The sequence below is a fragment of the Spea bombifrons genome, chromosome 4 (assembly GCF_027358695.1).
Source record: "Spea bombifrons isolate aSpeBom1 chromosome 4, aSpeBom1.2.pri, whole genome shotgun sequence".
In the NCBI taxonomy this organism is placed as follows: Eukaryota; Metazoa; Chordata; class Amphibia; order Anura; family Pelobatidae; genus Spea; species Spea bombifrons.
The window spans coordinates 10,640,265-10,665,419 of NC_071090.1; the positions used below are offsets into that span (position 1 = coordinate 10,640,265).

The 25,155-nt window shown below is 35.8% G+C and overlaps 2 protein-coding genes across 3 annotated transcripts in view; both read right to left on the reverse strand.

Annotated features, from left to right (window-relative positions):
- The window catches only part of LOC128490073 (protocadherin alpha-C2-like), a 98,198-nt gene extending 77,289 nt beyond the window's left edge, over window positions 1-20,909 (reverse strand). Inside the window, exon 1 of one of the 2 annotated variants that reach the window (XM_053461799.1) lies at window positions 18,801-20,909. In XM_053461799.1, the coding sequence (XP_053317774.1) occupies window positions 18,801-20,861 (2,061 nt within the window). In that variant the 5' untranslated portion in view covers window positions 20,862-20,909. Of the gene's footprint in view, window positions 1-13,317; window positions 15,779-18,800 lie in introns of those variants that run through there. The other variant, XM_053461798.1, reaches the window with a different exon arrangement.
- LOC128490076 (protocadherin alpha-6-like) lies at window positions 2,303-4,910 on the reverse strand. The gene has a single exon (XM_053461800.1). It carries the CDS (start codon window positions 4,667-4,669, stop codon window positions 2,303-2,305), a length of 2,367 nt encoding a protein of 788 aa, XP_053317775.1. The 5' UTR covers window positions 4,670-4,910.
- Window positions 20,910-25,155: the final 4,246 nt, after the last annotated feature.

Consider the following 25,155-nt stretch of genomic DNA (forward strand, 5'->3'; position numbering starts at 1 on the left):
GAAACTCAATTAACAATCAGTTGCAACCTACCCAGGAAACAATCAGGGCCTGGATGCAAGAGGTTACATACTGTATAAGTAAAAAATAGGCTATACTTAACCTTTGCAATGCCAGGGATTTATTTACTGAAAAAATGATGGTTGCAAAGAGGAGGAAAAGACAAAATATGATATAAACCAAACCATTAAAGCCCAACACATTTCCCTCATGAACATTATCACAGGTTTGTCTAAATGTAATATTTATTATATTTTTCCAGCTGTTAACCCCACCACACCCCAGCAGTTTACGGATAAAGGACATCAACATATTATTCAACTATGGTTCCTTAGTCTATATTTGGGAGCATATGGCTGCATCTTGTTGGATTACACATACAGTTACAAATGAACAAGAAATATATACTTTAAAATATTCATGCCTACACACACAATATGTCAAAATAAAAAGGTCCTGACTCCGCTTTCAATGAGTATTTGTTTTTTATGACCCCCTTTCAGTACAGTCATAAACCATCTCTCATGGAAGTTACTTGAAGGATTATTTAAGGTGAGTCCAAAAAACATAGCTTAAGTGTTTTTTGCTAATGAACCACATTGCTTAATATTAAAAGTGAAATTAAAATGCATACAGAATAATGTCATGTTTTTCATTCAATGCTTCAAAATTCTTAAAACCGAATGTTAAGTTGAACACTGATTCATACTTATTTAACTATATTAAATATATATATGCTATAAATATGCTATGAATTTATTAAATTCATGGTTTATTTTATCTGAGATTCATTAAAACACAAATACATCAGGAAAATATAACATATATATTTTTCATTTTATCGTTACTTTTTTATAGGTTTTTTTCTAAATTCTGGAGGTCAATAGCCGTAGTGTATTAGGTACTTATTTATTTGAAATACATTTATGGCACAATAAAAACTAATTGTTAGTATTTGTTTAATATCATATTGTAATGGTTTGCATAGGCTTTCATCAACATAAACAATATAATATACCCATTAACAGTGTCCTTTGTCATCATAACTATTGATTTTGTCTTGAAGCCTCTTTAAAGCTTACATGCACAATATAAAGTACATTGTTAATAACGTGGACCCAGGGGCATACCTAGAGTATTTGGCACCTGGGATGTATCCTGTATGTGGCACCACCACCTCCACACACACACACTTTAAAACTGCATATGTTCTATCGTTAGGTAAAACACAGTGGTTCAGCATAACTGTTATCATATACTGAGGCAAACATTGACGGTGGTAGAGCATAACTGTTATCATTATATACTGAGGCAAACATTGACGGTGGTATAGGATAACTGTTACCATTATATACTTAGGCAAACATTGACAGGGGTACAGCATAACACCTATCACTATATACTGAGGCAGACACTGATGGTGGTACAGCATAACTGTTATCATTATATACTGAGGCAGACATTGACAGGGTTACAGCGTAATCTCTATCACTATATACTGAGGCAAACACTGACGGTGGTACAGCATAACTGTTATCATTATATACTGAGGCAGACATTGACAGGGTTACAGCGTAATCTCTATCACTATATACTGAGGCAGACATTGCCGGTGGTACAGCGTAATCCCTACCACTATACATTGAGCCAGACATTGACAATAATGCAGCATAACCCCTATCACTATATACTAAGCCAAACATTGATGTGGTGTAGGCCTACCACTTCAGTGTCTGGCTTACTATATATGGATGCACCAAAATGAAAATTCTGGACTGAAACCGAAAATTCAACATTCACTTCAACTGAAAATGACCCCTCCCACCTTTAACCCCCCCACACACTTTTATTAAAAGTAACGCACCAAAATTGGACAAAAAAATTAAATAACAATATTAATTTACATACATATATATATGATTGTTAATAGCAATCACAATCACATCATTCCCAGGCATACCCAGGTTCTAGCATGTACTGGTTGCCTGGGCATGATAGGAGTGTGATTGCTGTTAGCAATCATATATATAAAATAATATTGTTATTGAATTTTTCTGTCCAATTTTGGTGCTTTATTAAAAGTGTGGTTAACACACCAAATTGGACAAAAAAATCGTCAACAATATTTTATATATATATATATATATATATATATATATATATATATATATATATACATTTACAAACATTAATTCACTCATTCATATACTCATACTCAGCAGGATCGGAGGTCTGCATTAACAGACCTCCCGCTCCCTTGATTGGCCCTTGAGCGGCAGACATTAACATGCCAAAAAATATTTGTTATCTCACCTTCCCAGCAGAATCTGATGGCAGACTCCCATTATTAGAAATCGTGTCATCCATGACTCCATTTTGAGTGAAAAGTATTAAATCATTTTTTGGTGGAGCTCCGCCCAAGCAAACCTTATATTGATGTTGCTGTGAGTAAGTCCAGCTTCTCGCTATACTCGAACAAAAATTATACTGTTTCAACTCATTAATTTCTTGTGTATACTTATGCCACTTTAAAACAGTATATATAATGAGAGTAATAAGAAATACAGTGGAGATCACACAAATTGATATAATCAGATAAACATTTGCATCTGAAAATTCTTCTTCGTTTTTATAGTGATTTTTTCTTTCTACAGGTATATCCTCGATTGAATTCACCAGTAAGATGGTAAGTGTCACCATTGATGACATCTGTGGTTCACCATGATCTTTTAATAAAATGGACAATCTATATTCATCATCATCTGATTCCATGAGAGAACGAATCACAGTGACTTCCCCACTCTGCTGTCCAATAGCAAATGGGACATTTTTGGCAGGATTGATAAAGTCATAAGATACCCAAGCATTGTACCCCGAGTCTTCATCAATTGCTTTAATTTTAGTGACCAGATCACCTACTTTAGCTGATTTCTGAACAATCTCTGTGACTTTAGCCTCACCAGTCAAATATGGAGTGATAAGAGCTGGGACGTTGTCATTAACATCCTCAATAAAAATGTGCAAAGTCAGATTGCTACTTAGTGGAGGTAATCCAGCATCTGTTGCTTTTATCTGACACTGAAAATGTTTTGCCTGCTCATGATCAAATGAAAGTAAAGAAAAAACTTTTCCATTCTCTGGGTTGACAGAAATGTATGAAGATACAGGAATCCCATCAAATTTGCTGTCAATAAGTGAGTATGTGATAAAGGAATTTTGGCTGATATCTGAATCCGTGGCTGATGCGGTATAGACATGAGAGCCTGGAGGGTTATTTTCCTTCACTGAAATTGACTCAGATATTTTCTGAAAAGTTGGAGGGTTGTCGTTCACATCACTTATATCTACCTTAATTGATTTACTTACTGAAAGAGGTGGCAAGCCTTCATCTACTGCTGTTATTTCAATATGATATTCTGAAACATTTTCTCGATCTAAAGGTCCATCCACTATCAGTGAGAAGTATTCTCTTAGGGTTAATGTTATTTTAAAGGGAATATTTTTAGAAATGTAGCAATTCACCTTCCCATTCAGTCCTGAATCTTTATCTTGAACACTGATGACAGCAACAACAGATCCTTCTGTTATATCTTCTGGAACAGGGAGATTGAGTGATGTAACTGTTAGCTCAGGGGTGTTGTCGTTAACATCTAAAATGTTAACAATGACTTTGCAGTGTCCAGCTATGGCATAGTGACCATTATCCAAAGCATCAATCTCGATTTCATACATGTTTTTCTTTTCAAAATCTACTTTTCCAATAACATAAATAATTCCTGTATACTGTTCAATGCTAAATACTGTTGTAATTTGTTGTGAAACTAGTTTATTAAAGGCATAAAATATTTTACCATTATCACCTTCATCCAGATCTGTTGCGTTCAGTTTGGTGACAATAGTTCCTTTAAGAGCATTTTCTAGCAAATTGACTGTGTAAAATGACTGCTCAAACACTGGAGTGTTATCATTTACATCTTGTACTGTAATTAGAAGTTGAGTTGTGGCACTTAATCTTGGCTTACCCCCATCAAATGCAGTAAGGGTTAGATTCTGAAAAGGCATTTCTTCTCTGTCAAGCATTTTTTTCAAAACCAGTTGGACAGATTTGCTTTTCTGTGTATATGTTTGAACATCTAATACAAAATGATCATTTAGACTCAGTTCATAGTTTGTGACTGAATTTGTGCCAACATCAGCATCTACAGCACCCTCTAGTGGAAATCGAGATCCAAGCACCCTTGATTCTGCTATGGTTAATCTGAATTCATTTTGTGAGAAAGCTGGATAATTATCATTTATATCTTCAATCTCTACATCTACATGGTGAATCTGCACAGGACTCTCTACTATGACCTCTAGCTGCTTTAAACAAATGCTGATCTCTGGACAAAGCTCTTCCCTGTCTATGATCTTATTGACAAATAATATTCCATTTTGAAGATTTACCTGGAAATAATCTGTGCCATCCTTAGATACAATCCTTAATCTTCTGGAATTAATGTCACTGATCTGCAGTCCAAGATCCTGGGCAATTCTCCCAACAAATGTGCCATGCTTTGATTCCTCCGGTACCATATAATGGAGCTGACTCAGAATAACATTAACAGCCATTTGTAACATGATGACAACTAGCCTAATCTTTAATGAGAAATGATTGTTTTGCAGATTCATTTCTCTAATTTTGTAGTATTGATAGTAAAAATGTATCTAGTAAAGGAAATGAACAGAACCTGTGATCCCTGAAAAAAAATGCTTGCACAAAATGCCAGCTATTGAAATGATAATGTTTTTCTCAAGTTTTCTAATAGTTAGGCAATTGTGACATCAAGTGGCAAGACACAGAATTGCAACAAGAGCAATATTTCTTATTAAGACATTTTACAATAAAAACATATTATTTTGGAAAGAATAACAAGCAACTAAATCCTGTACATGGTAATGTAAGGTAAAGCTGGATCTCCAATATTTGGTGTATAAATTAAAATGTTACTTCCTTAAAATGTTTTACCTGGATTTGTATGGTGACTTTTGTTGCAAAATAAGCATAAATTATATTATTATTATTCTGTTAATTATTCTGTGATTCTGACGTATTTATTGAAGGACAGGAAATTATAACAATAATATGTGTAAAATTCAACATGCTGAAAAGATTTGTTGAGCTGGGACCCTACAGTTGTACTACTTGTGCAGTAGAGTTTTTGCCAATGCTTTATAAGGTCCAGTCCATTTTGTCCAAAATTAAACTTTGTTTGAATGGAGACAGCATACTTCATAGTATTTATTTTTTTAAACATGACATTATACTTTGTCTTTAATTTGTTACATTAAATCTATCCAGCAGTCACAATGAAAAACTAAGAATGGAACATAAATTGTATTGAATAGACAAAAGTGCCAACAGGGATAATTCCCTCACAAAGGGATTTGCCTACCTCAATAAATGTTTCTATGTTGCATTCTTGTTAGTTTTGGGGGACATTGAACTTGTAGAGCACCCAAAAGCACATTTCATTTTTTATTACTATTGGTGCCCTGGCAAAACTGATCCAGAAGTGACATAAATGTTATTACCTTTCAAAACCAACTACACCACATGAAATATATATTGGAAATAGGTTTCTGTTCCAGTGTAGGTATAAATGACCATAAGAAGGACTAGGGTAAAGAAAAAAGGGGGGGGGATCATGTTTAAAGCAATGACGGCCAATGTCTAAACTGGCCTTGACTAAATTATTGCTAAAAACAATCCTTGGTACATGAACATAAGAAATGTATAGGTTCTGTTAAAATGTATCAATACCAACTTAATATAGTCTTTCCTTTGACCTTATGCTTTCTTTTAATCAGTTAATATCTCTTCTTGTTCACTAGAAAAATAAAGTAATATAACAAATAAAAAAAAAGGTAACAAAAGTTTGCTTGGCACGTCATGGCATCAAATAAGCTTAGAATGCTTAGATCGCTTTATTTGCTTAAACTTTGTATCTGTAATGCCTCTATGTCAAGACATTCAGCAACAAAGAGAATTGCAGCAGGGGTCTCTTGTGGCCCCTCCCCTGACGTCAACGTCCGCCACATATAATATGGCAATGAACGACTGATTTAAGAGAGCTTAGAAGGGGAACAACGATTGTCTCCTAAGCTTCAATGTTGTTGTCGAAATACCTTGCTAGCAAGGCATTCAGTAATACTGAAAACCCACCCAAGGACACAAGTGCAACTGCAAGAGAATTTGCCTCTCGCAAGATGGCGGCGCCCATTTAAAATTTTCCAAGAGGGTCTCTCTAGACTCTCCTGAGAACTCTGAGCTCCCCCTGTAGGTTGAATACAACTACTGCCTTTGACAATTCAAGTCAATGGAAGTCAGGTTTATAATTACAATGTGATTACTAAAAATTAAGAAAATGGAAAAAATACAATCGTTAATAAAAAAAAAAAATAGATAATTATATAGACATAAAACATACGGAGTTGGCTAAACTTGAAAATATATTCTTAGTTGTTGATTGTAATGTCTGCATAGAAATCTGGAAAGGGTGAAAATAAGTCACAGTCACCTGTATTCCTTTCTTTTATATTCATATATATATTTTTCCTTAGTGTTTTATAGGACTATTTGCCTTGAAATTTGTTTCATAGCTCCTCCCAATCCTGGTCACGTGACCTCATACTCTATTTTAATTGATCAATAATTGATCAAGGTGGTGCAGTAGACATTGCGTAGCTAGATTTCAGTAAGGCTTTTGACTCTGCCCCACATAGAAGACTAAAGGGATTTAGGGGTAATTATTTCAGAGGAATTAAAGGTAGGCAGACAATGCAATAAAGTAGCTAGAAATGCTAGCAGAATACTTGGTTCTATTGGGAGAGGTATTAGCAATAGAAAAGAGGTGCTAGAAAAGTGTGTATGCTGTTGTACAGAGCACTGGCGAGACCTCGCTTGGAATATTGTGTACAGTATTGGAGAACGTATCTCCAGAACATCATAGATACTTTGGAGAGAATTCAAGGACCCTTCCTATTTAATTGGTTCATGGTTGCAGGATACTTACCAGAGGGAATATGATAGAAACATTCAAATACATAAAATGAATCAACACAACAACGGAGGAGAGTATTTAAAAGAACAAAAACTATCACAACAAGAGGACATAGTCTTAAATTGGAGGGGCAAAGGTTTAAATGTAATATCAGGAAACATTACTTTATTGAGAGGGTGGTAGATGCATGGAATAGCCTTCAAGCTGAGGTGGTAGATGTGGAGTTTAAGCATGCATGGGGCAGGCATAAGGCTATCCTAGATATAAGATACCAGAGACTAAGGAAAGCATTCAGAAATTGAAAAGACTGGGTTGGCCAAATGGTTCTTATCTGCCGACACGTTCTTTGTTTCTATGACATTATAAAGAATCCATCTCCCCCTGAGTTATGTTGTTTCAGTCCAAGGTCTGCTAAACTACCAAAAAGTTGGTTTCATCTTTTCTCGTGCATCTTGTCACACAGTTGATCAAAACAGAATAGGGAGATAGGGGACAACCTTGTCTAGTTTTTTAACAAGCAGCTATGCACAGGAGTAGGGCATTGACCTGTATGTAAGCTGACAGGTTTGTGCAAAAGGCCCACTAATGCTTGCATATGGGGCCCTAATGACAAATTTCAAATTAAAAGCACCCTAAAAAGTGGTTTCTATACATGAGTTGATAAATGTAAGGATGGGATGCATGTGGTTTAGATTAGTTAGTGTGTAGTTATATGAGATTGATGCTTTTGATGGTGTCCCTAGCTTCTATGCCAGAGTGAAATTCTACCTGATCCATGGATTATCATCCAAAATGCACATATTACTCTATAGCTTCTGCACTGTTCAAGATTTATATCTGGATAAGAGAAGAAGACTGTGATTGTCTCTAGTTTCTCCAAGGTTTTTCCCTGGCCGTCTACAATTGAGCAATATTGCAAAAATGGTTGTCAATCTAGCCATAAAGTCAATGCAAATAACTTTTTCACAGGTTTTGCTACTTCTCTATATATTCTTCTTAGACTGAAACATACAATGAATCATGGTCAAACACAGAGCCACATTTATGTTGCAGAAGCCATTACTTGGAAATAGGCAAAGTGTATGGTCATAACAGTTGAACCATATATATGGGTGAAGCTACCAACGTGCCTCCTCTAAAATAATGGAGCTATACGCAAAGGAAAAGTAAGCAAAAATCATTTAATGCCTCTAACATATATTACATTTTTAATAGGATCATGTTCATCATAATGGTGTTGTAATGGTGATTACGACAAAGCAGCAGGCATATATTTTGGTGGCATTAAGGTTATCTATTACTTCTGCTTGATGGCTTTTACTTTGATTCTTCCTTGTCAAATGTGAATTCCTACTGATGTATATGTTTTGAAGTATATGTTAGTTGAACAGTAATGAGGTCAGTAATGGGTCACTATGCATGAAACCACCCTGTGTGCGGTGTGACACCAGTAGGCGAAAACACATTTTTGCTTACACAAATAGCTTATCATATTATGTTATATTCCTTATAATACTCTAGTACAGAAACCGCAGTTCATACAATACATGACTTCAAAATATACCCAATTATAATACAGTTTTCAGTATATGTTCATTTAAGCTCATTTATGTGTTTAAAACTGATTTATATGTTTATTTGTATATGTAGCTCACCTTCCCAGCAGCATCTAATGCCAAGCTTCCACTGTTAGAAACTGTGTCATCCACTGATGATTGGGCATAGTTTGGAGTAAAGATTATTAAATCATTTTTGGGTGGAGCTCCACTTAGACAAACTTTATACTGACGTTGTTGAGAGTAAGTCCAGCTTCCTGCTATGCTTGGGCAGACATTATTCTGTTTTAGTTCATTCATTTCTTGTGTCCACGTATGCCACTTCAAAACAGTATACACAGCAAGTGTTAAAAGAAATACAGTGGAGATTGCGCAAATAGATATAATCAGATATATGTTGACATCTTTAAATTCTTCATTTTTTCTGTCGAAATTCTTCTTTTCAACTGGTAAATCCTGCTGAGACTCTACCAGTAATATGACAAGAGTTACTATCAATGACATTTCTGGATCACCATGATCTTTTACTTCAATGGACAGTCTGTGCTCATCACTGTCTGATTCCACGAGGGGACGGATGACAATGATTTCCCCAGTTAGATGACCAACACCAAATGGTGTATTTTGGGCAGGATTTTTAAACTCATAAGTAAGCCAAGCATTGTAACCAGAATCTGCATCAATGGCTTTAACTTTTGTCACCAAATGCCCATGTTTAGCATTTCTTGAAATCATCTCTGTAAGTCTGTTTTCACTATTGAAAAATGGAATATTGAGAACCGGGGCATTATCATTAATATCCTCAATGAAAATGGGCAAAGTCATATTGCTACTCAGTGGAGGTAATCCGGCATCAGTTGCTTTTATTTGACACTGGAAATGTGCCATTTGCTCATGATCAAATGACAGTAAAGTAAAAATCTTCCCATTCTCTGGGTTTATGGATATATAAGTAGATATGGGGATTCCATCCACTTTGTTTTCAATGAGTGAGTATGTGATGAAAGCATTCTGGTTGATATCGAAATCATTGGCTGATACAGTGTAGATATGAGAGCCTGGAGGGTTGTTTTCCTTAACAGCAACTGCCTCAGGAATAGGTGAAAAAGTTGGAGGGTTGTCATTCACATCACTTATTTCAACCTTGAATGTCTTTTTCACAGAAATAGCAGGGGATCCTTCATCTGTAGCCACTATGTCAATGTCATACTCTGAGACGGTTTCCCGATCTAAAGGTCCATCCACAATCAGTGAGAAATATCCCCTTATTGTTGATGCTATTTTGAACGGGACATTTTTGGAGATGTCACAATTCACCTTCCCATTCAATCCAGAATCTCTGTCTTGAACAGTAATAATGGCAACTACTGATCCTAGCGATGAATCCTCAGGGACTGGGACATTGAATGATGTCACTGCCATTTCTGGCGGATTATCATTTACATCCACAATATTAACTATGACCTTGCAGTGCCCTGCAAGTGCATTAGAACCTTTGTCAATAGCATCAACTTCAATTTCATACAAACTTTTACTTTCAAAGTCTACATCTCCTATAACTCTAATAATTCCCGTGTGATGCTCTATACTAAATATTGATGTCACTTGATCCGAAACCACATTATTAAATGCGTAAAATATTTCACCATTATCACCTTCATCCGGATCTGTTGCATTCAGCTTGATAACAACGGTTTCTTTGAGAGCATTTTCTAGCAAACTAACTGTGTAAAATGACTGATCAAAGACTGGAGCATTATCATTGGCATCTAGCACTGTAATAAGGAGCTCTGTTGTGCCACTTAATTTTGGTTTACCACCATCATAGGCAGTAAGGATAACATTATGGACATTAATATGTTCTCTGTCTAGTGCCTTTTTTAACACAAGATGCAGGGATTTGCTTTTCTGTGTGTAGGTTTGGACATCCAAAGTAAAATATTCACTTGAACTCAGTTCATAGTTTGTGATAGAATTTGTTCCAACATCAGCATCCACAGCGCCCTCTATTGGAAAATAGTAACCAGGTTGCCTCACCTCTGAGATATTTATCTTAAATTCTTTTGATGAGAAAACTGGATAATTATCATTTATATCTTCAATCTCTACATCTACATGATGAATCTGCACAGGGTTATCTACTATGATCTCTAGCTGCACAATACAAATGCTGGTCTCTGGACAAAGCTCTTCTCTATCTATCAGGTTATTGACAAATAATATTCCATTTTGCAGGTTTACCTGGAAATAGTCTGTGCCATCCTTAGAGACAATTCTTAATCTTCTGGAATTAATGTCATTGATCTGCATCCCAAGATCCTGAGAAATTCTTCCAACAAATGTTCCGTGTTTGGAATTCTCCGGCACCATATAATGGAGCTGACTCAGGATAACATCAGCAGCCATTTGGATTATGAAGACTACAAGCAGCCTGCTTTGTAATGTGAAATTTTTGTATCGAAGATACATTTCAAAAGCTCCCAAATATTTCTGGGTTAAATATAATCTTCAAATCTTGAAGAAAAATCTTCCATCACCAATATGCTTTTGAACAAGACCAAGTAAATTAATAGAATTACTTACTACTGTCTTGATTTCAAAAAATGAGGCAACAGTGACACCAAGTGACTCAATGGCGAAGTACAAGAATATTCTTTTTTAAAGGTAAAATATATTTTTTCTTTTACTCATTTTGTTTATGCAATTACATTGTTACTATTTTAATTAACTTCATATTTAATATTTATTTTTCATGTTTTATAATGTGTTTAATATTTGATAAATTAGTGATAAATCAATCCGGTGCGCGCTGTTAATCTTTGAGATTAATAATATATAATTTGTTAGATTTGTTCTTATACAATTTACATATTTTAATGCATTTATATAGTAACTGCAAAAACCTTAGCGAACATGTTACATTTTATAATACAAAGATATATATATATATATATATATATATATATATCTGTGTAGTCAACTTTTTGTGAATTTTTTGTTTTGGAGAATAATGTTCTTATTTATCACATATCTAACTCACTCTTTGTTTTAAATGTATTCCTCTTTTGTCTGGTGCCCGTAAACTCGTCATATGTCTTAGTTAGAAATGACAGTCTTTCCTATTTTACAATGGCCTACATTTACACCACACTTGTTTGTTTTTAACGTCTTATTGTCACGTTACAACGGGTATTGGAGACACCGAAGCCAGACAGGACCCAAGGGAACAATAAGTATAAACATGCCAAGGTCAGGATTCTGGACGACAGGATAAACGGTAAACTCGCCGAGGTCAGGATGCCAGAAGATAGCGTAGTCAAGAACAAGCCGAGGTCAAACACGAAGACCATCAGAAGGCAAGGCATCTTCGGTCTGAAGGGTTTGTATAGGGATCTGCAAAGTTCGAATCTCCCGCCAAAAATGTCCTGTGTCAGGAATCGCGGCCATCTTGAGTGTGGTGTAATCTCCCTTCATAAAGTCCTGTAGTTTGGACGCAGCTGGAGGTCTACCTCTCCTGCGTGGCTCTTCAGAAGTCTGCAGCAGAGGACGTGCGGTGGAGGGGGGGTCTCCCTCTCCTCTGTGGCGGAAGCTGCTGAGGTGGCCGTGCGGTGGAGTGGGGTCTCCCTCTCCTCTGTGGCGGCTGCTACTGAGGTGGCCGTGTGGTGGAGGGGGGTCTCCCTCTCCTCCGTGGCGGCTGCTGCTGAGGTGGCCATGCCGTGCGGTAGAGGGGGGTCTCCCTCTCCTCCGTGGCGGCTGCTACTAAAGTGGCCGTGCGGTGCAGGGGGGTCTCCCTCTGTTCCATGGCGGCGGCTGCGGCTGCGGCGGCGTGAGAACAGGCGGCAGGTGAGTAACACTAATGGGCAATATTTTAAGGAATTCTATAGTAAATAAACACTGATCATGTGTAAATCAGTAATATATTGTGTCAGTTCTATATATTCTTAAATTTTTCTAATAACATATTGAGGTGCTTAAATATTATTCTGTTTTGATTATATGTATGCAAGTTTCTCTTCCAGAGGAAGAAAGGTTGCTTTTTTAATGGGAGCCAACGTTAGAAGCCTTTAAATTCTGCTTTTGCCACAGTTAGTGATATTATGGAACTGATGACATTCAAACTAATTATACTTTTAAGGTTGATTCATACTGGTGTCTGTGGTTGTTAAGTTTTTTGGGCATATCAAAAATGTTGTTTTGTAAGGAATGGTAGGCACCAATCTTCAAGCATTCTAAACGTCAGAGCAGAAATTATAACATAACTCCTGAAAGATGCGCACAAAGGAAAAATAAAATATAAAACAAAAAGCTTTAAGATATTACTTAATACTGCATTAAAAAGTATAATTAAACTGATATCTAAAATTCTAAATTGTACCAATTATATAATGCGGAAATAAAACAAAACTGTTCTAAACAGCTGAAACCGACTTGACATGTTACTGTTCATTTGATGCATATTAAAACAAGTAATTCTTATAAGAAGCGTGAACAAGGTTATACCTTGCTTAGATCTTACAAATTAGCAATCTAAGTCACGGCGTCGAGTGTAATGAAGGAGATCATTATCCACATGCTTCATAATATATGTTTAAATGTGATATCCCTTTAATTTGCTATTATCCTATCTAATCAGTAGTAGTATTCTATTCGTTGGTGCATACATGTCAACAATATGAAACACCAAATACTACTTTAAAAGGCCAAAAAATATTTATCTCACCTTCCCAGCAGAATCTGTTGTCAAGCTGCCATTATTAGAAATCGTGTCATCCAATGATGATTGGGGATAATTTGGAGTGAAGAGTATTAAATCATTTTTGGCTGGAGGTCCAGTTAAACAAATCTTATATTGCCGTTGTTGTGAGTAAGTCCAACTTCCAGCTATGCTTGGACAAACATTATGTTGTTTCAGGTCATTAATTTCTTGTGTATACTTATGCCATCTCAAAACTGTATACACAATAAGAGTAATAAGAAATATAGTGGAGATCAAGCAAATAGACATAATCAGATAAATATTGGCATCTGAAAAATCATTCTCTTTCCTTTTATGATGTTTTGTCTCGACTGGTAAGTCTTCTCCAGATTCAACAAGTAAGATGACTAAAGTCACAGTTGATGAAATCTCTGGGTCTCCATGATCTTTCACTATGATGGATAACCTGTGTTCATCGCTATCTGATTCCATGAGGGGACGAATGAGAGTAATTTCCCCAGTTTGATGTCCAACACTAAATGGGATGTTTTGAGCAGGATCCTTAAACTCATAGGAAAGCCACGCGTTGTAACCGGTGTCTGCATCAACGGCTTTAATTTTTGTCACCAAATGACCTTCGGCAGCAGATCTTGAAACCATCTCTGTCAGTCTGTATTCGCTACTTAAATACGGAGTGATAAGAGATGGAGCGTTGTCATTAACATCGTCAATAAAAACATGCAAAGTCAGGTTGCTACTCAGTGGAGGTAATCCGGCATCAATCGCTTTTATTCGACACTGAAAATGGGCCATTTGTTCATGATCAAATGATAATAAAGCAAAGACTTTTCCATTCTCTGGGTTTACGGATATATAAGAAGATACAGGAATCCCATCAATGCTGCTGTCAATAAGTGAGTATGTGATGAAGGAGTTTTGGTTAATATCTGAATCACCAGCCAACGCAGTGTAGATATGAGAGCCTGGAGGGTTGTTTTCCTTAACAGAAATCGTCTCCGAAATGTGTGGAAAAGTTGGAGGGTTGTCATTCACATCACTTATTTCTATCTTGATTGACTTTTTCACAGAAAGAGCAGGGGATCCTTCATCTGTAGCCACTATGTCAATGTCATACTCTGAAACGATTTCCCGATCTAATGGTCCATCCACTACCAGTGAAAAATATTCCCTTAGTGTTGATGTTATTTTAAAAGGGACATTTTTGGAGATGTTACAATTCACCTTCCCATTCAATCCAGAATCTCTGTCATGGACACTAATGACAGCAACAACTGAACCTAGTGACACATCCTCAGGAACTGGGGCATTAAGTGATGTCACTGCCATTTCTGGTGGATTGTCATTTATGTCTACTACATTGACTATGACCTTGCAGTGTCCAGTCAGGGCACTAGCACCTCTGTCGGTAGCATCAACTTCAATTTCATAAACATTTTTCCTTTCAAAATCAACATCACCTATAACTCGGATAATCCCTGTATTTTGTTCTATGCTAAAGACTGATGTAATATATTGTGAAGCTACTTTATTAAATGTGTAAAAAATGTCACCATTTTCACCTTCATCTAAATCTATTGCATTGAGCGTTGTGACAACAGTTCCATTGAGAGAATTTTCTAACAAACTAACTGTGTAAAATGGCTGGTCAAACAATGGGACATTATCATTGATATCCTGCACTATAATATAGAGTTGAGTTGTGCCACTTAATTTTGGTTTACCGCGATCAAATGCAGTAAGAGTTAGATTGTGAAGAGGAATTTGTTCTCTGTCTAGTGCTTTTTTTAAGACAAGCTGGACAGATTTGGTTTTCTGGGTATATGTTTGAACATCTAATGTAAAATATTCACTTGAACTCAGTTCATAGTTGGTGATAGAATTTGATCCAATATCAGCATCCACAGCGCCCTCTAGTGGAAAGTGGGATCCTGGCAGCCTCACCTCTGATATAAACAGTTTAAATTCTTTTGATGAGAAAACTGGATAATTATCATTTATATCTTCAATCTCTACATCAACATGATGAATCTGCACAGGCTTATCCACTATGATCTCTAGCTGCACAATACAAATGCTGGTCTCTGGACAAAGCTTTTCTCTGTCTATCAGCTTATTGACAAATAATATTCCATTTTGTAGATTTACCTGGAAATAGTCTGTTCCATCCTTAGAGACAATCCTTAATCTTCTGGAATTAATGTCATTGATATGCATCCCAAGATCCTGAGCAATTCTTCCAACAAATGTTCCATGTTTTGATTCTTCCGGCACCATATAATGGAGCTGACTCAGGATAACATCAACAGCCATTTGTACTATGAAGATAAGCAGCCTGGCTCTTGATGAGAAAATACTGTTCTTCAAACACATTTCTACAGCTGCAAATATTGTTGGATTGTTAATGCTCTTTAAATCATTACAAAAATATTCCTTCTTTTACCTCTATTCTATTCTCTTTTAAAAAAAAACCCACAGACCCCAAGATCTGATGTAATAATGGAATTGCAGGATTCCTCTTGCAAAAAAATGATGCAACAGTGACACCTAGTGACTAGAAGGAGAGTTACAGTACAATTCTGGATCTTAAAAAGGTAAAATATGGATGTTATTTTCCCAGTATGCATATGAAACTTAATATTTGTTGAAAATTAGAGAGAAATAATATAGGTTTTTGATGGGGCATCAGCATTTTTGTGCCAGTTTAATACATACATTATGCTAAATTAGTGTGAATTTAGTGTGTAAATGAGTGTCAAATTAACAGTTGTGTATTTATTCTATCCAACATCCAGGTAAACCTAGAGATGTTTAAAAGTTGTCAGTACAGTGGTATACTCAGTACTGTCCACATATATATATATATATATATATATATATATATAAATATATATATATATATATATATATATATACACACACACATACATACACACACACACACACACAACAGAATAATTTAACCTTTTGTTATCAAGGTTATAGTTATGTAATTTATTGCATTAACAGCTGAGTAGATTTCTCAACATACGCTTATTAACAAAACACACCTAAAATGTAATTGAAAATATGTCACTTTATTTTTAATGAGAACTTTGAAGTATATATATATCATTCTCTCAAGGTAAGTTATGTCTGATCATATCTTCAGACCTTTTGTTCACCTTTTCACACTTTCTCCATAATGGATATGACCATTCAGCCTTTCCATTATTGTATATTTGATGCCTCCACAGCATATCAAAAAAGCAGAACTGCTCCTTGGAACATTACACATTTCTGAAGAAGCATTTGTAAGAAAGTCCATTTAGTAGGTTACCTATGGTTCAAAGTTCAAAATATAATAATGCCTATTTTCAGGGGCTCAAACGTAATTAGACATAGTGACATAATCATAAACAAAATGATAATAATTAATAATTGGTTGCAAATCATTTGCAGTGAATGGATAAATGAAGTCTGGAACCCATAGACATCACCAAATTCTGGGTTTCCTCCCTGGTGATGCTTTGCCAGGCCTTTGTACATGGATCTTTCTGTCTCCAATTTTGTCTTTAGCAAGTGAAATGCATGTTTAATTGAGCTGAGGTCAGATAACTGACTTGGCCATTGAAGAATAGTCTACTTATTTGCCTTGAAACATTCTTTGGTTGCCTTCACAGTATGTTTTTGGGTCATTGTTTATCTGTACTGTGAATATCTAACATCAGTTAGATTTGGCTGAATCTGAGCTGACAGCCCCTATGCACTTCAGTCATATCCCCAAGAAACATTAGTAACCCAGTTCCATCGGCAGCCAAACATGCTCATGCCATAACACTGCCTCCGCCATGTTTCACAGTTTATGTCATATGCTTCAAATGATGAGCTGTGCGTTCCCTTCTCCGTACTCCTCTCATTCCTATCATTCTGGTATAGGTCTATCTTAGTTTCATATTTTCAAATAATATTGTTCTAGAAGTACGTAGATATTGTATGTGTTTTCTGGCAAAGTCTGTTCTGCCCTTCCCATTCTTGAGGCTTACCAATGGGATTCACCTTGTGGTAAAACCCTCTGTATTTACTTTGATGACTTGTAATTTTGATTGCAGACTTTGATTTTATTCTTGATACGGCTAGATGATGCCTTTTGTTGTGGATGAGTTCACCCGCGCTTTCTTTCTTTTTTAGTACCAAATGGTTGAGTTAGCCATTCGTAATGTTTCTACTAAGGGTTTTGTTTTTTTCAGCCTAATGATGCTTTACTCCATTGTCTGATCTTTGGGCCTCACGTTGAGAGCTGACAGCAACAGATTTCAAATACAAAGCCCACATTTGGAATCAATTCCAGGCTTTTTAACTGCTTAATTGTTTATGAAATAATTCTCAGTCAATTGTACAATTACCTGTTGTCTCTTGAAACGAGGATGAATGCATATAACAAGTAGGATTCCTTTAATAAGTGCATTCTTTTCATCTAACCACTATATTGAGTCTATCCAAATGATTTCATAAATATCCCAGTCATGTTTTTTATTAGGCGAGTCTGGTGGTTTTTATAAGTCCAGTCAGGTGTTATCAAAATGCCATAATGCATTATTTTATTGTTGTGACTGATTCATGCTGACAAACTATGTTCATCAACTACCTCATAGAGATAAAAAAAAAATGAAATGTAAAGTGATATCGTCATCCTGCCTTGTGAAAGATCATATCCCATATTTCTTAAAATACTCATGTTGCCCACAGGCGGTCCAGCCTGATCTTGGCTCTAGCCCTCCAGCACATGACCCTACATCCAACCCACCCCTCCCTGCCTCTTCCCACCTCTAGCCACACACCCCAAAAAGGTGTCCCAATGTTTGAGAGTATGCCAATATATATATATATATATAAGAACTTGATAAAGACCTCATTGTGAGGTTGAAACGTTGTTTCTGTCTTCCTGTAATAAATCTGCCTGAGCTGGAACCCTTGAGTGCCCGGAGCCTTTATTTATTTTGATCTACCGGGGAGCTGGCCCTTCCTGGCACAGTTAAGCACCTGAGTTCCTTTGGAGTGTGCAGATTCCTCATTCTGATTATTAACTCTAAATTAAGCATACAGCATGCTACACTAATGACATATCTGAAACTTCTTTTTTTTGGTGTAATGATTTTACATAAAGATATATCACATGACAAATCTATAGTTATGAATTACCAAAACGCATATTAAAGTGATCAGCTTTCAGAAAATACATTTATCTTATTTGTACTATGCAGCCAATGTCCCACTCGACCATCTTTTTTTGTATAAATAAAGTAAAACTATTTGTATTCATGAACGTAATCATTTTGAACTACCTAACAGTTTTTGCCATGTATTAATTACCCACACACACAAGTTCAGCATGCATTGTTTGGATGATGATAGATTTTTTTTTCTTTTGCAAGCATCTGCAATTAAACCATATTTTTCTCAATTCATAGATCCTAAAACATGAATAAAAAATATTTTTTTTATCTCACCTTTCCAGCAGAGTCTGATGCCATACTGCCACTATTAGAAATTGCATCATCCATTGATGGCTGTAGATAGTTTGGAGTAAAAAGTATCAAATCATTTTTGGGGGAAGCTCCACTCAGACAAAATTTATACTGACGCTGTTGAGAGTAGGTCCAGCTTCCTGCTATGCTTGGACAAAAATGATGTTGTTTCAACTCATTAATTTCCTCTGTATACTTATGCCACCTTATAACAGTATACACAATGAGCGTTATAAGAAAAACAGTGGAGATCAAGCAAATAGATATAATCAGATAAGTATTGGTATCTGAAAATTCGTCTTCTTTTCGATTACGATTCAGTCTTTCTACTGGTAATTCTTGCCCAGATTCCAACAGTAAGATAGTTAAAGTCACCATTGTGGACATCTCTGGGACTCCATGATCCTTCACTATAATGGACAGTTTGTGTTCTTTAGCATCTGATTCCATGAGGGGACGAAGGACAGTGATTTCTCCATTGTGACCTCCAACACCAAATGGGATCCTTTGTGCAGGATCTTTAAACCCATAAGAAAGCCATGCATTGTAGCCCGAGTCTGCATCAACTGCTTTAATTTTTGTCACCAAATGGCCCACTGTGGCCGATTTTGGAACCATCTCTGTTATTGTATTTTCACTACTGAAAAACTGAGTGATAAGCGCTGGGGCGTTGTCATTGATATCTTCAATGAAAATATACAAAGTCAGAATGCTGCTCAGTGGGGACAGCCCAGCATCTGTTGCTCTTATGAGACATTGAAAATGCGTCACCTGTTCATGATCAAATGACACCAAAGCAAAAATCTTCCCATTATCAGGATTTACAGAGATGTACAAAGATACAGGAACTCCATTGGTTGTGCTGTCAATAAGCGAATATGTGATGAATGAGTTCTGGTTGATATCGGAATCATAAGCTGAAGCAGTGTATAGATGGGAACCTGGAGGATTATTTTCTATTATAGAGATGGTGTCAGAACTTTTGAAAAAAGTTGGATTGTTGTCGTTTACATCACTTATTTCTACTTGAATTGATTTTGTCACTGAAAAAGATGGGGATCCTTCGTCTGTAGCTGTTATTTCAATAGTATATTCGGAAATGTAATCCCGATCCAATGGTCCATCCACTACTAATGAGAAGTACTCTCTCAGTGTTGATGTTATTTTAAAGGGGACATTTTTAGAAATATGGCAGTTCACCTTTCCATTCAGTCCTGCATCTTTATCATGAATGCTTATAACTGCAACTACAGCTCCCAGTAATGAATCCTCAGAAACTGGGACATTGAGTGACGTCACCATTAGCTCGGGAGGATTGTCATTTACATCTACAATATTAACTAGAACCTTGCAGTGCCCAGTCATTGCACTATGGCCTTTGTCAACTGCATCAACCTCAATTTCATACATGTTTTTCCTCTCAAAATCTACCTCCCCGACTACTCTTATAATTCCTGTGTTCTGCTCTATATTAAAGACTGATGTTATTTGTTCTGGGACTAGTTTATTGAATACATAAAATATTTCACTATTTCCCCCTTCATCTAAATCAGTCGCATTAAGTTTGGTGACAACCGTTCCCTTGAGAGCATTTTCCGACAAGCTAACTATGTAAAATAACTGGTCGAACACCGGGGCATTATCATTAACATCTTGCACTGTAATTAGGAGTTGAGTTGTGCCACTCAGTTTTGGTTTACCACCATCAGATGCAGTAAGAGTTAGATTATAAACTGGCATTTGTTCTCTGTCAAGCTGTTTCTTTATAACAAGTTGTACGGATTTGCTTTTCTGTGTATATGTTTGGACATCTAATGCAAAATAATCATTTACACTCAATTCATAGTTTGTAATAGAGTTTGTTCCAACATCAGCATCTACAGCCCCCTCTAGTGGGAAGTAGGATCCTGGAAGCTTCATCTCTGATATGTATAGTTTGAATTCACTTGATGAAAAAATTGGAAAATTATCATTTATATCTTCAATCTCTACATCAACATGGTGAATTTGCACAGGTTTATCTACTATGATCTCTAGCTGCATGATACAAACGCTGATCTCTGGGCAAAGCTCTTCTCTGTCTATTATCTTATTAACAAATAATATCCCATTTTGTAGATTTACCTGGAAATAGTCTGTTCCATCCTTAGAAACAATCCTTAGTCTTCTGGAATTAATGTCACTGATCTGCAGTCCAAGATCCTGTGCAATTCTCCCAACAAAGGTTCCATGTTTAGATTCTTCCAGCACCATATAATGGAGCTGACTCAGTGCAATCTCAGTAGCCATTTGCATCATGAAGACAGCATATAATCTGATTCTAAAGGGAAAAAATGTGTATTGCAGGCAAAAACCCATAGCTCATTGATCATGAAGATTTAAAAATATTATTCACTCTGTAAAAAAAACACCCCAGTACCTAAAACCTACCAGAGATAAAGAGGTTTTATGCTAATGGCAGCACAGAAATCTTCATGTAAAAAGTTATGCAAGGGTGACACCAAGTGGCAAGATGTAGAACTACAAGAACATACTAATTTTAAAGCTATTTATTTAGTAGATTTGTTGAAAGTATTTCAAGAAAAAATGAATTTAGTTTAAACAAAATGCAAAATGTTTTCTTCTGTGTTCTAAATATGTCTACTTAATTTTGAATGTATTTTATTTACTCATACATGCAACTGATGTACTAGATGTTGTCATTTAAATGTCAACAATAATTTTGAAATTAATTTCTACATTCAAGATAGAATGCTTTTATTTAATATCATGACAAATTAACACAACATTTATGTTATATTAGGAAAATTCTAAAACCTGTTTCATTATCTCTTACTATATTATAATTAAAAGGTTAATTGGTTGAACACTAGTGAATATTAAAACTAAGTTAAACAAAGAATACCTTTAAACTGTATTGCAACTATACATCCTTACAAAATAAAATTAGTTGATAAAATCATAATTCTACAAATAAAATGGTCAAAACATTTTACATGATATTTTTGTCACATTTTATAATTTACACCAAAAGAAAATGAGATACTTAGTGGCATACAGTTGAATGCAAAAATAGCTATAACATACAGTTTAAACATATGAATTTTAAGACACACATCTTCAATACACACTGTTATATTGCTTAATAAATATGAACAGCAGGATCGTTTTTATTATTTCCTAACTCACCTTTAACAATGATAAAAGAATGAAAAAATTACAAATTACTTTAGACATATGTTCATTACAAAGTATTTGTTCTTATACAAGTTTACACCAATTGAACGAACGCAGTGTATTGCATTAAAGGGCATTGCATTAAATCCAGTTAGATAAAATTATTATATCCTGGGTTATCTTGTTTTTACTTTTTAATGATCTTCAAGTCAACGGCAACTTTCTTTGTGTATTTTGTGCGGGTTATATTGTTAAGTTATGTTTGATTTGAAAACGGAAAATGTTTTGTGTAAAAAAAGCTTTGTAACTCCATGTGTTAAAAGATGGGGGGACAATCTTATCTCTTACAATACAGAATTAACAAATATTACTTTAAATCACTTTAAATATATAATAGATTTTGTATATAAAGACATAAATGTGTAAACATTACACTGTAACAGATTGAAGGCATTTCAAAAACTGATTAACATATATTCTGAATTATAAATCCTATATCCTCTATGTTCACATTTATTGAGCATTTAATTAATATTTTCGTTTAATGCAGGTGCATTTATCCAACAAAATATTTTTTTCTTTTGCCGTGAAGTATAGTGTGAAAACTGTAAGATTTTATACATTGCTTGCTTGAATCTTTTCAGAAATGTGAGTATGATAAGGACATGGCACTAGAATAATGATCTGACTCAGCCTTTCCATGTAGATCAATTTATTTTTTTAAGTATAATACAATTGCTTATCTGAGTGTATCGTATGAATATGTTTCTTCATGGTCTATATAAAAATTTGGCAGAAAATAGATATGAGCTCCTGCGCCCTTTGTAAATGTGTCCAATAGATGTGGCTGTACATAAATGTAGATTGCAGAAGCGGTCCATGTAGGTGACAGTATACAATATAATGCAGTTTAGGCATCCATAAAAAGGATACTTCAATAATCATTCTAAAAAAAAACTATAGATGATAAATTTCAACTACATCTCACATGACTCTCATCAGCATCAGAGTTGTAGTCCACAAGAATCATGGGTCTTTTTTTTGTTTTAAATTTGTTTCCATGCGTCAATATTTTCCATTTTTTGTTGTTGCAAGGGTAGCAGGTTAGATAGAGAGGAGCAACTGTTACATTACAACTAATCTGTAGGCAGTACATTGTATCTCCTCGGCAGCAAGCAGCCATGTGTGCCTGGGCACGATAGGAATGTGATTGCTGTTAACAATCATATATATATTAATATTGTTATTGAATTTTTTTGTCCAGTTTTGGTGTGTTACTTACTTTTAATAAAAGTGTGAGATTTTTTTTATGGTGGGGGAGTCATTTTCGGTTTCAGCCAAGTAAATGCTGAATGTTTGGTTTCGGTCCAGAATTTTCATTTCGGTCCATCCCTAAGCCAGACACTGAAGTGGTAGGCCTACACCACATCAATGTTTGGCTTAGTATATAGTGATAGGGGTTATGCTGCACTATTGTCAATGTCTGGCTCAATGTATAGTGATAGGGGTTACACTGTACCACCGTCAATGTCTGCCTCAGTATATAATGATAGGTGTTGCGCTGTACCACCATCATTGTCTGCCTTAGTATATAGTGATAGGTGTTATACTCTACCACTGTCAATGTCTGCCTCAGTATATAGTGATAGGTGGTATGCTGCACCCCATCAATGTCTTTCTCAGTATATAGTGATAGGTGTTATGCTGTATCACCGTCAATGTCTGCCTCAGTATATAGTGATAGGTGTTATGCTGTACCCCCGTCAATGTCTGCCTCAGTATATAGTGATAGGTGTTATGCTGTACCACCATCATTGTCTGCCTCAGTATATGGTGGTAGGTGTTATGCTCTACCACTGTCAATATCTGCCTCAATATATAGTGACAGATGTTATGCTGTACCCCGTCAATGTCTGCCTTAGTATATAATGATAACAGTTATGCTGTACCACCGTCAATGTCTGCCTCAGTATATAGTGATAGGTGTTATGTTGTACCCCCGTCAATGTCTGCCCCAGTATATAGTGATAGGTGTTATGCTGTACCCCGTCAATGTCTGCTTCCGTATATAGTGGTAGGTGTTATGCTGAAGCGCCGTCAATATCTGCCCCAGTATATAGTGATAGGTGTTATGCTGTACCACCATCAATGTCTGCCTCAGTATATAGTGATAAGTGTTATGCTGTACCACCATCAATGCCTGCCTCAGTATATAGTGATAGGTGTTATGCTGTACCACCGTCAATGTCTGCATCAGTATATAGTGATAGGTGTTGTGCTGTACCACCGTCAATGTCTGCCTCAGTGTATAATGATAACAGTAATGCTGTACCACCTTCAATGTCTGCGCCAGTATATAAGAATAGAAGCTATGCAGTTTTAAAGTGTGTGGAGGGGGGGTGCCACATACAGGATCTGCCCCAGGTGCCAAATACTCTAGGTAAGCCCCTGAGGAAGACGTAAAAATACCATCCATGACGCTATCAATAAGGGAGTATATGATGAAGAAATTTGAATTGATATCCAAGTCAGAGGTTGATACAGTGTAGACAAGAGAACCTGGAGGGTTGTTCTCCTTGGTAGAAATTGTTTCAGATCTTTGAGGAAAAGTTGGATGATTGTCATTCACATCACTTACTGGTATCTTAACGGTTTTTACGACAGAAATGGAGAACCTTCATCTGTAGCTGTTGTTTCAATCTCATATTCTGCAATGTTTTCTCGATCTAAAGGTTAATTCACAACCAGTGAGTTTTAATATAATTTTGAAAGGAACATTCTTTGAAACATGCCAATTCCCCTTTCCATTCAGTCCCCCGTCTTTGTCATGAACACTAATAACAGCAACAACTGAGCCTAGTGATGTGTCTTCAGGAACAGGGACATTCAGGGAAGTTATTATGAACTTAGGAGGGGATTGTCATTCATGTCCACAATAACATAAACCTTAATGTCAAAGAGAATAATATTGTTAAAGTTACCTCTCCTTGAACTCTTATTATGCATGTGGTTTGTTCTATGCTGAACACTGATTTCACCTCTTGTGAAACTACTTTATTAAACGCATATATTATTTCACCATTACCTCCTTCATCTTAAGTTTTATAACAATGGTTTCCTAAAGAGAATTGTCTAACAAATTGACTGTGTAAAATTATTC

Bases quoted from the DNA above. Each gene is read 5' to 3' on its own strand.
- LOC128490076 (XM_053461800.1), bottom strand. From the start codon at position 4,669: ATGAATCTGCAAAACAATCATTTCTCATTAAAGATTAGGCTAGTTGTC.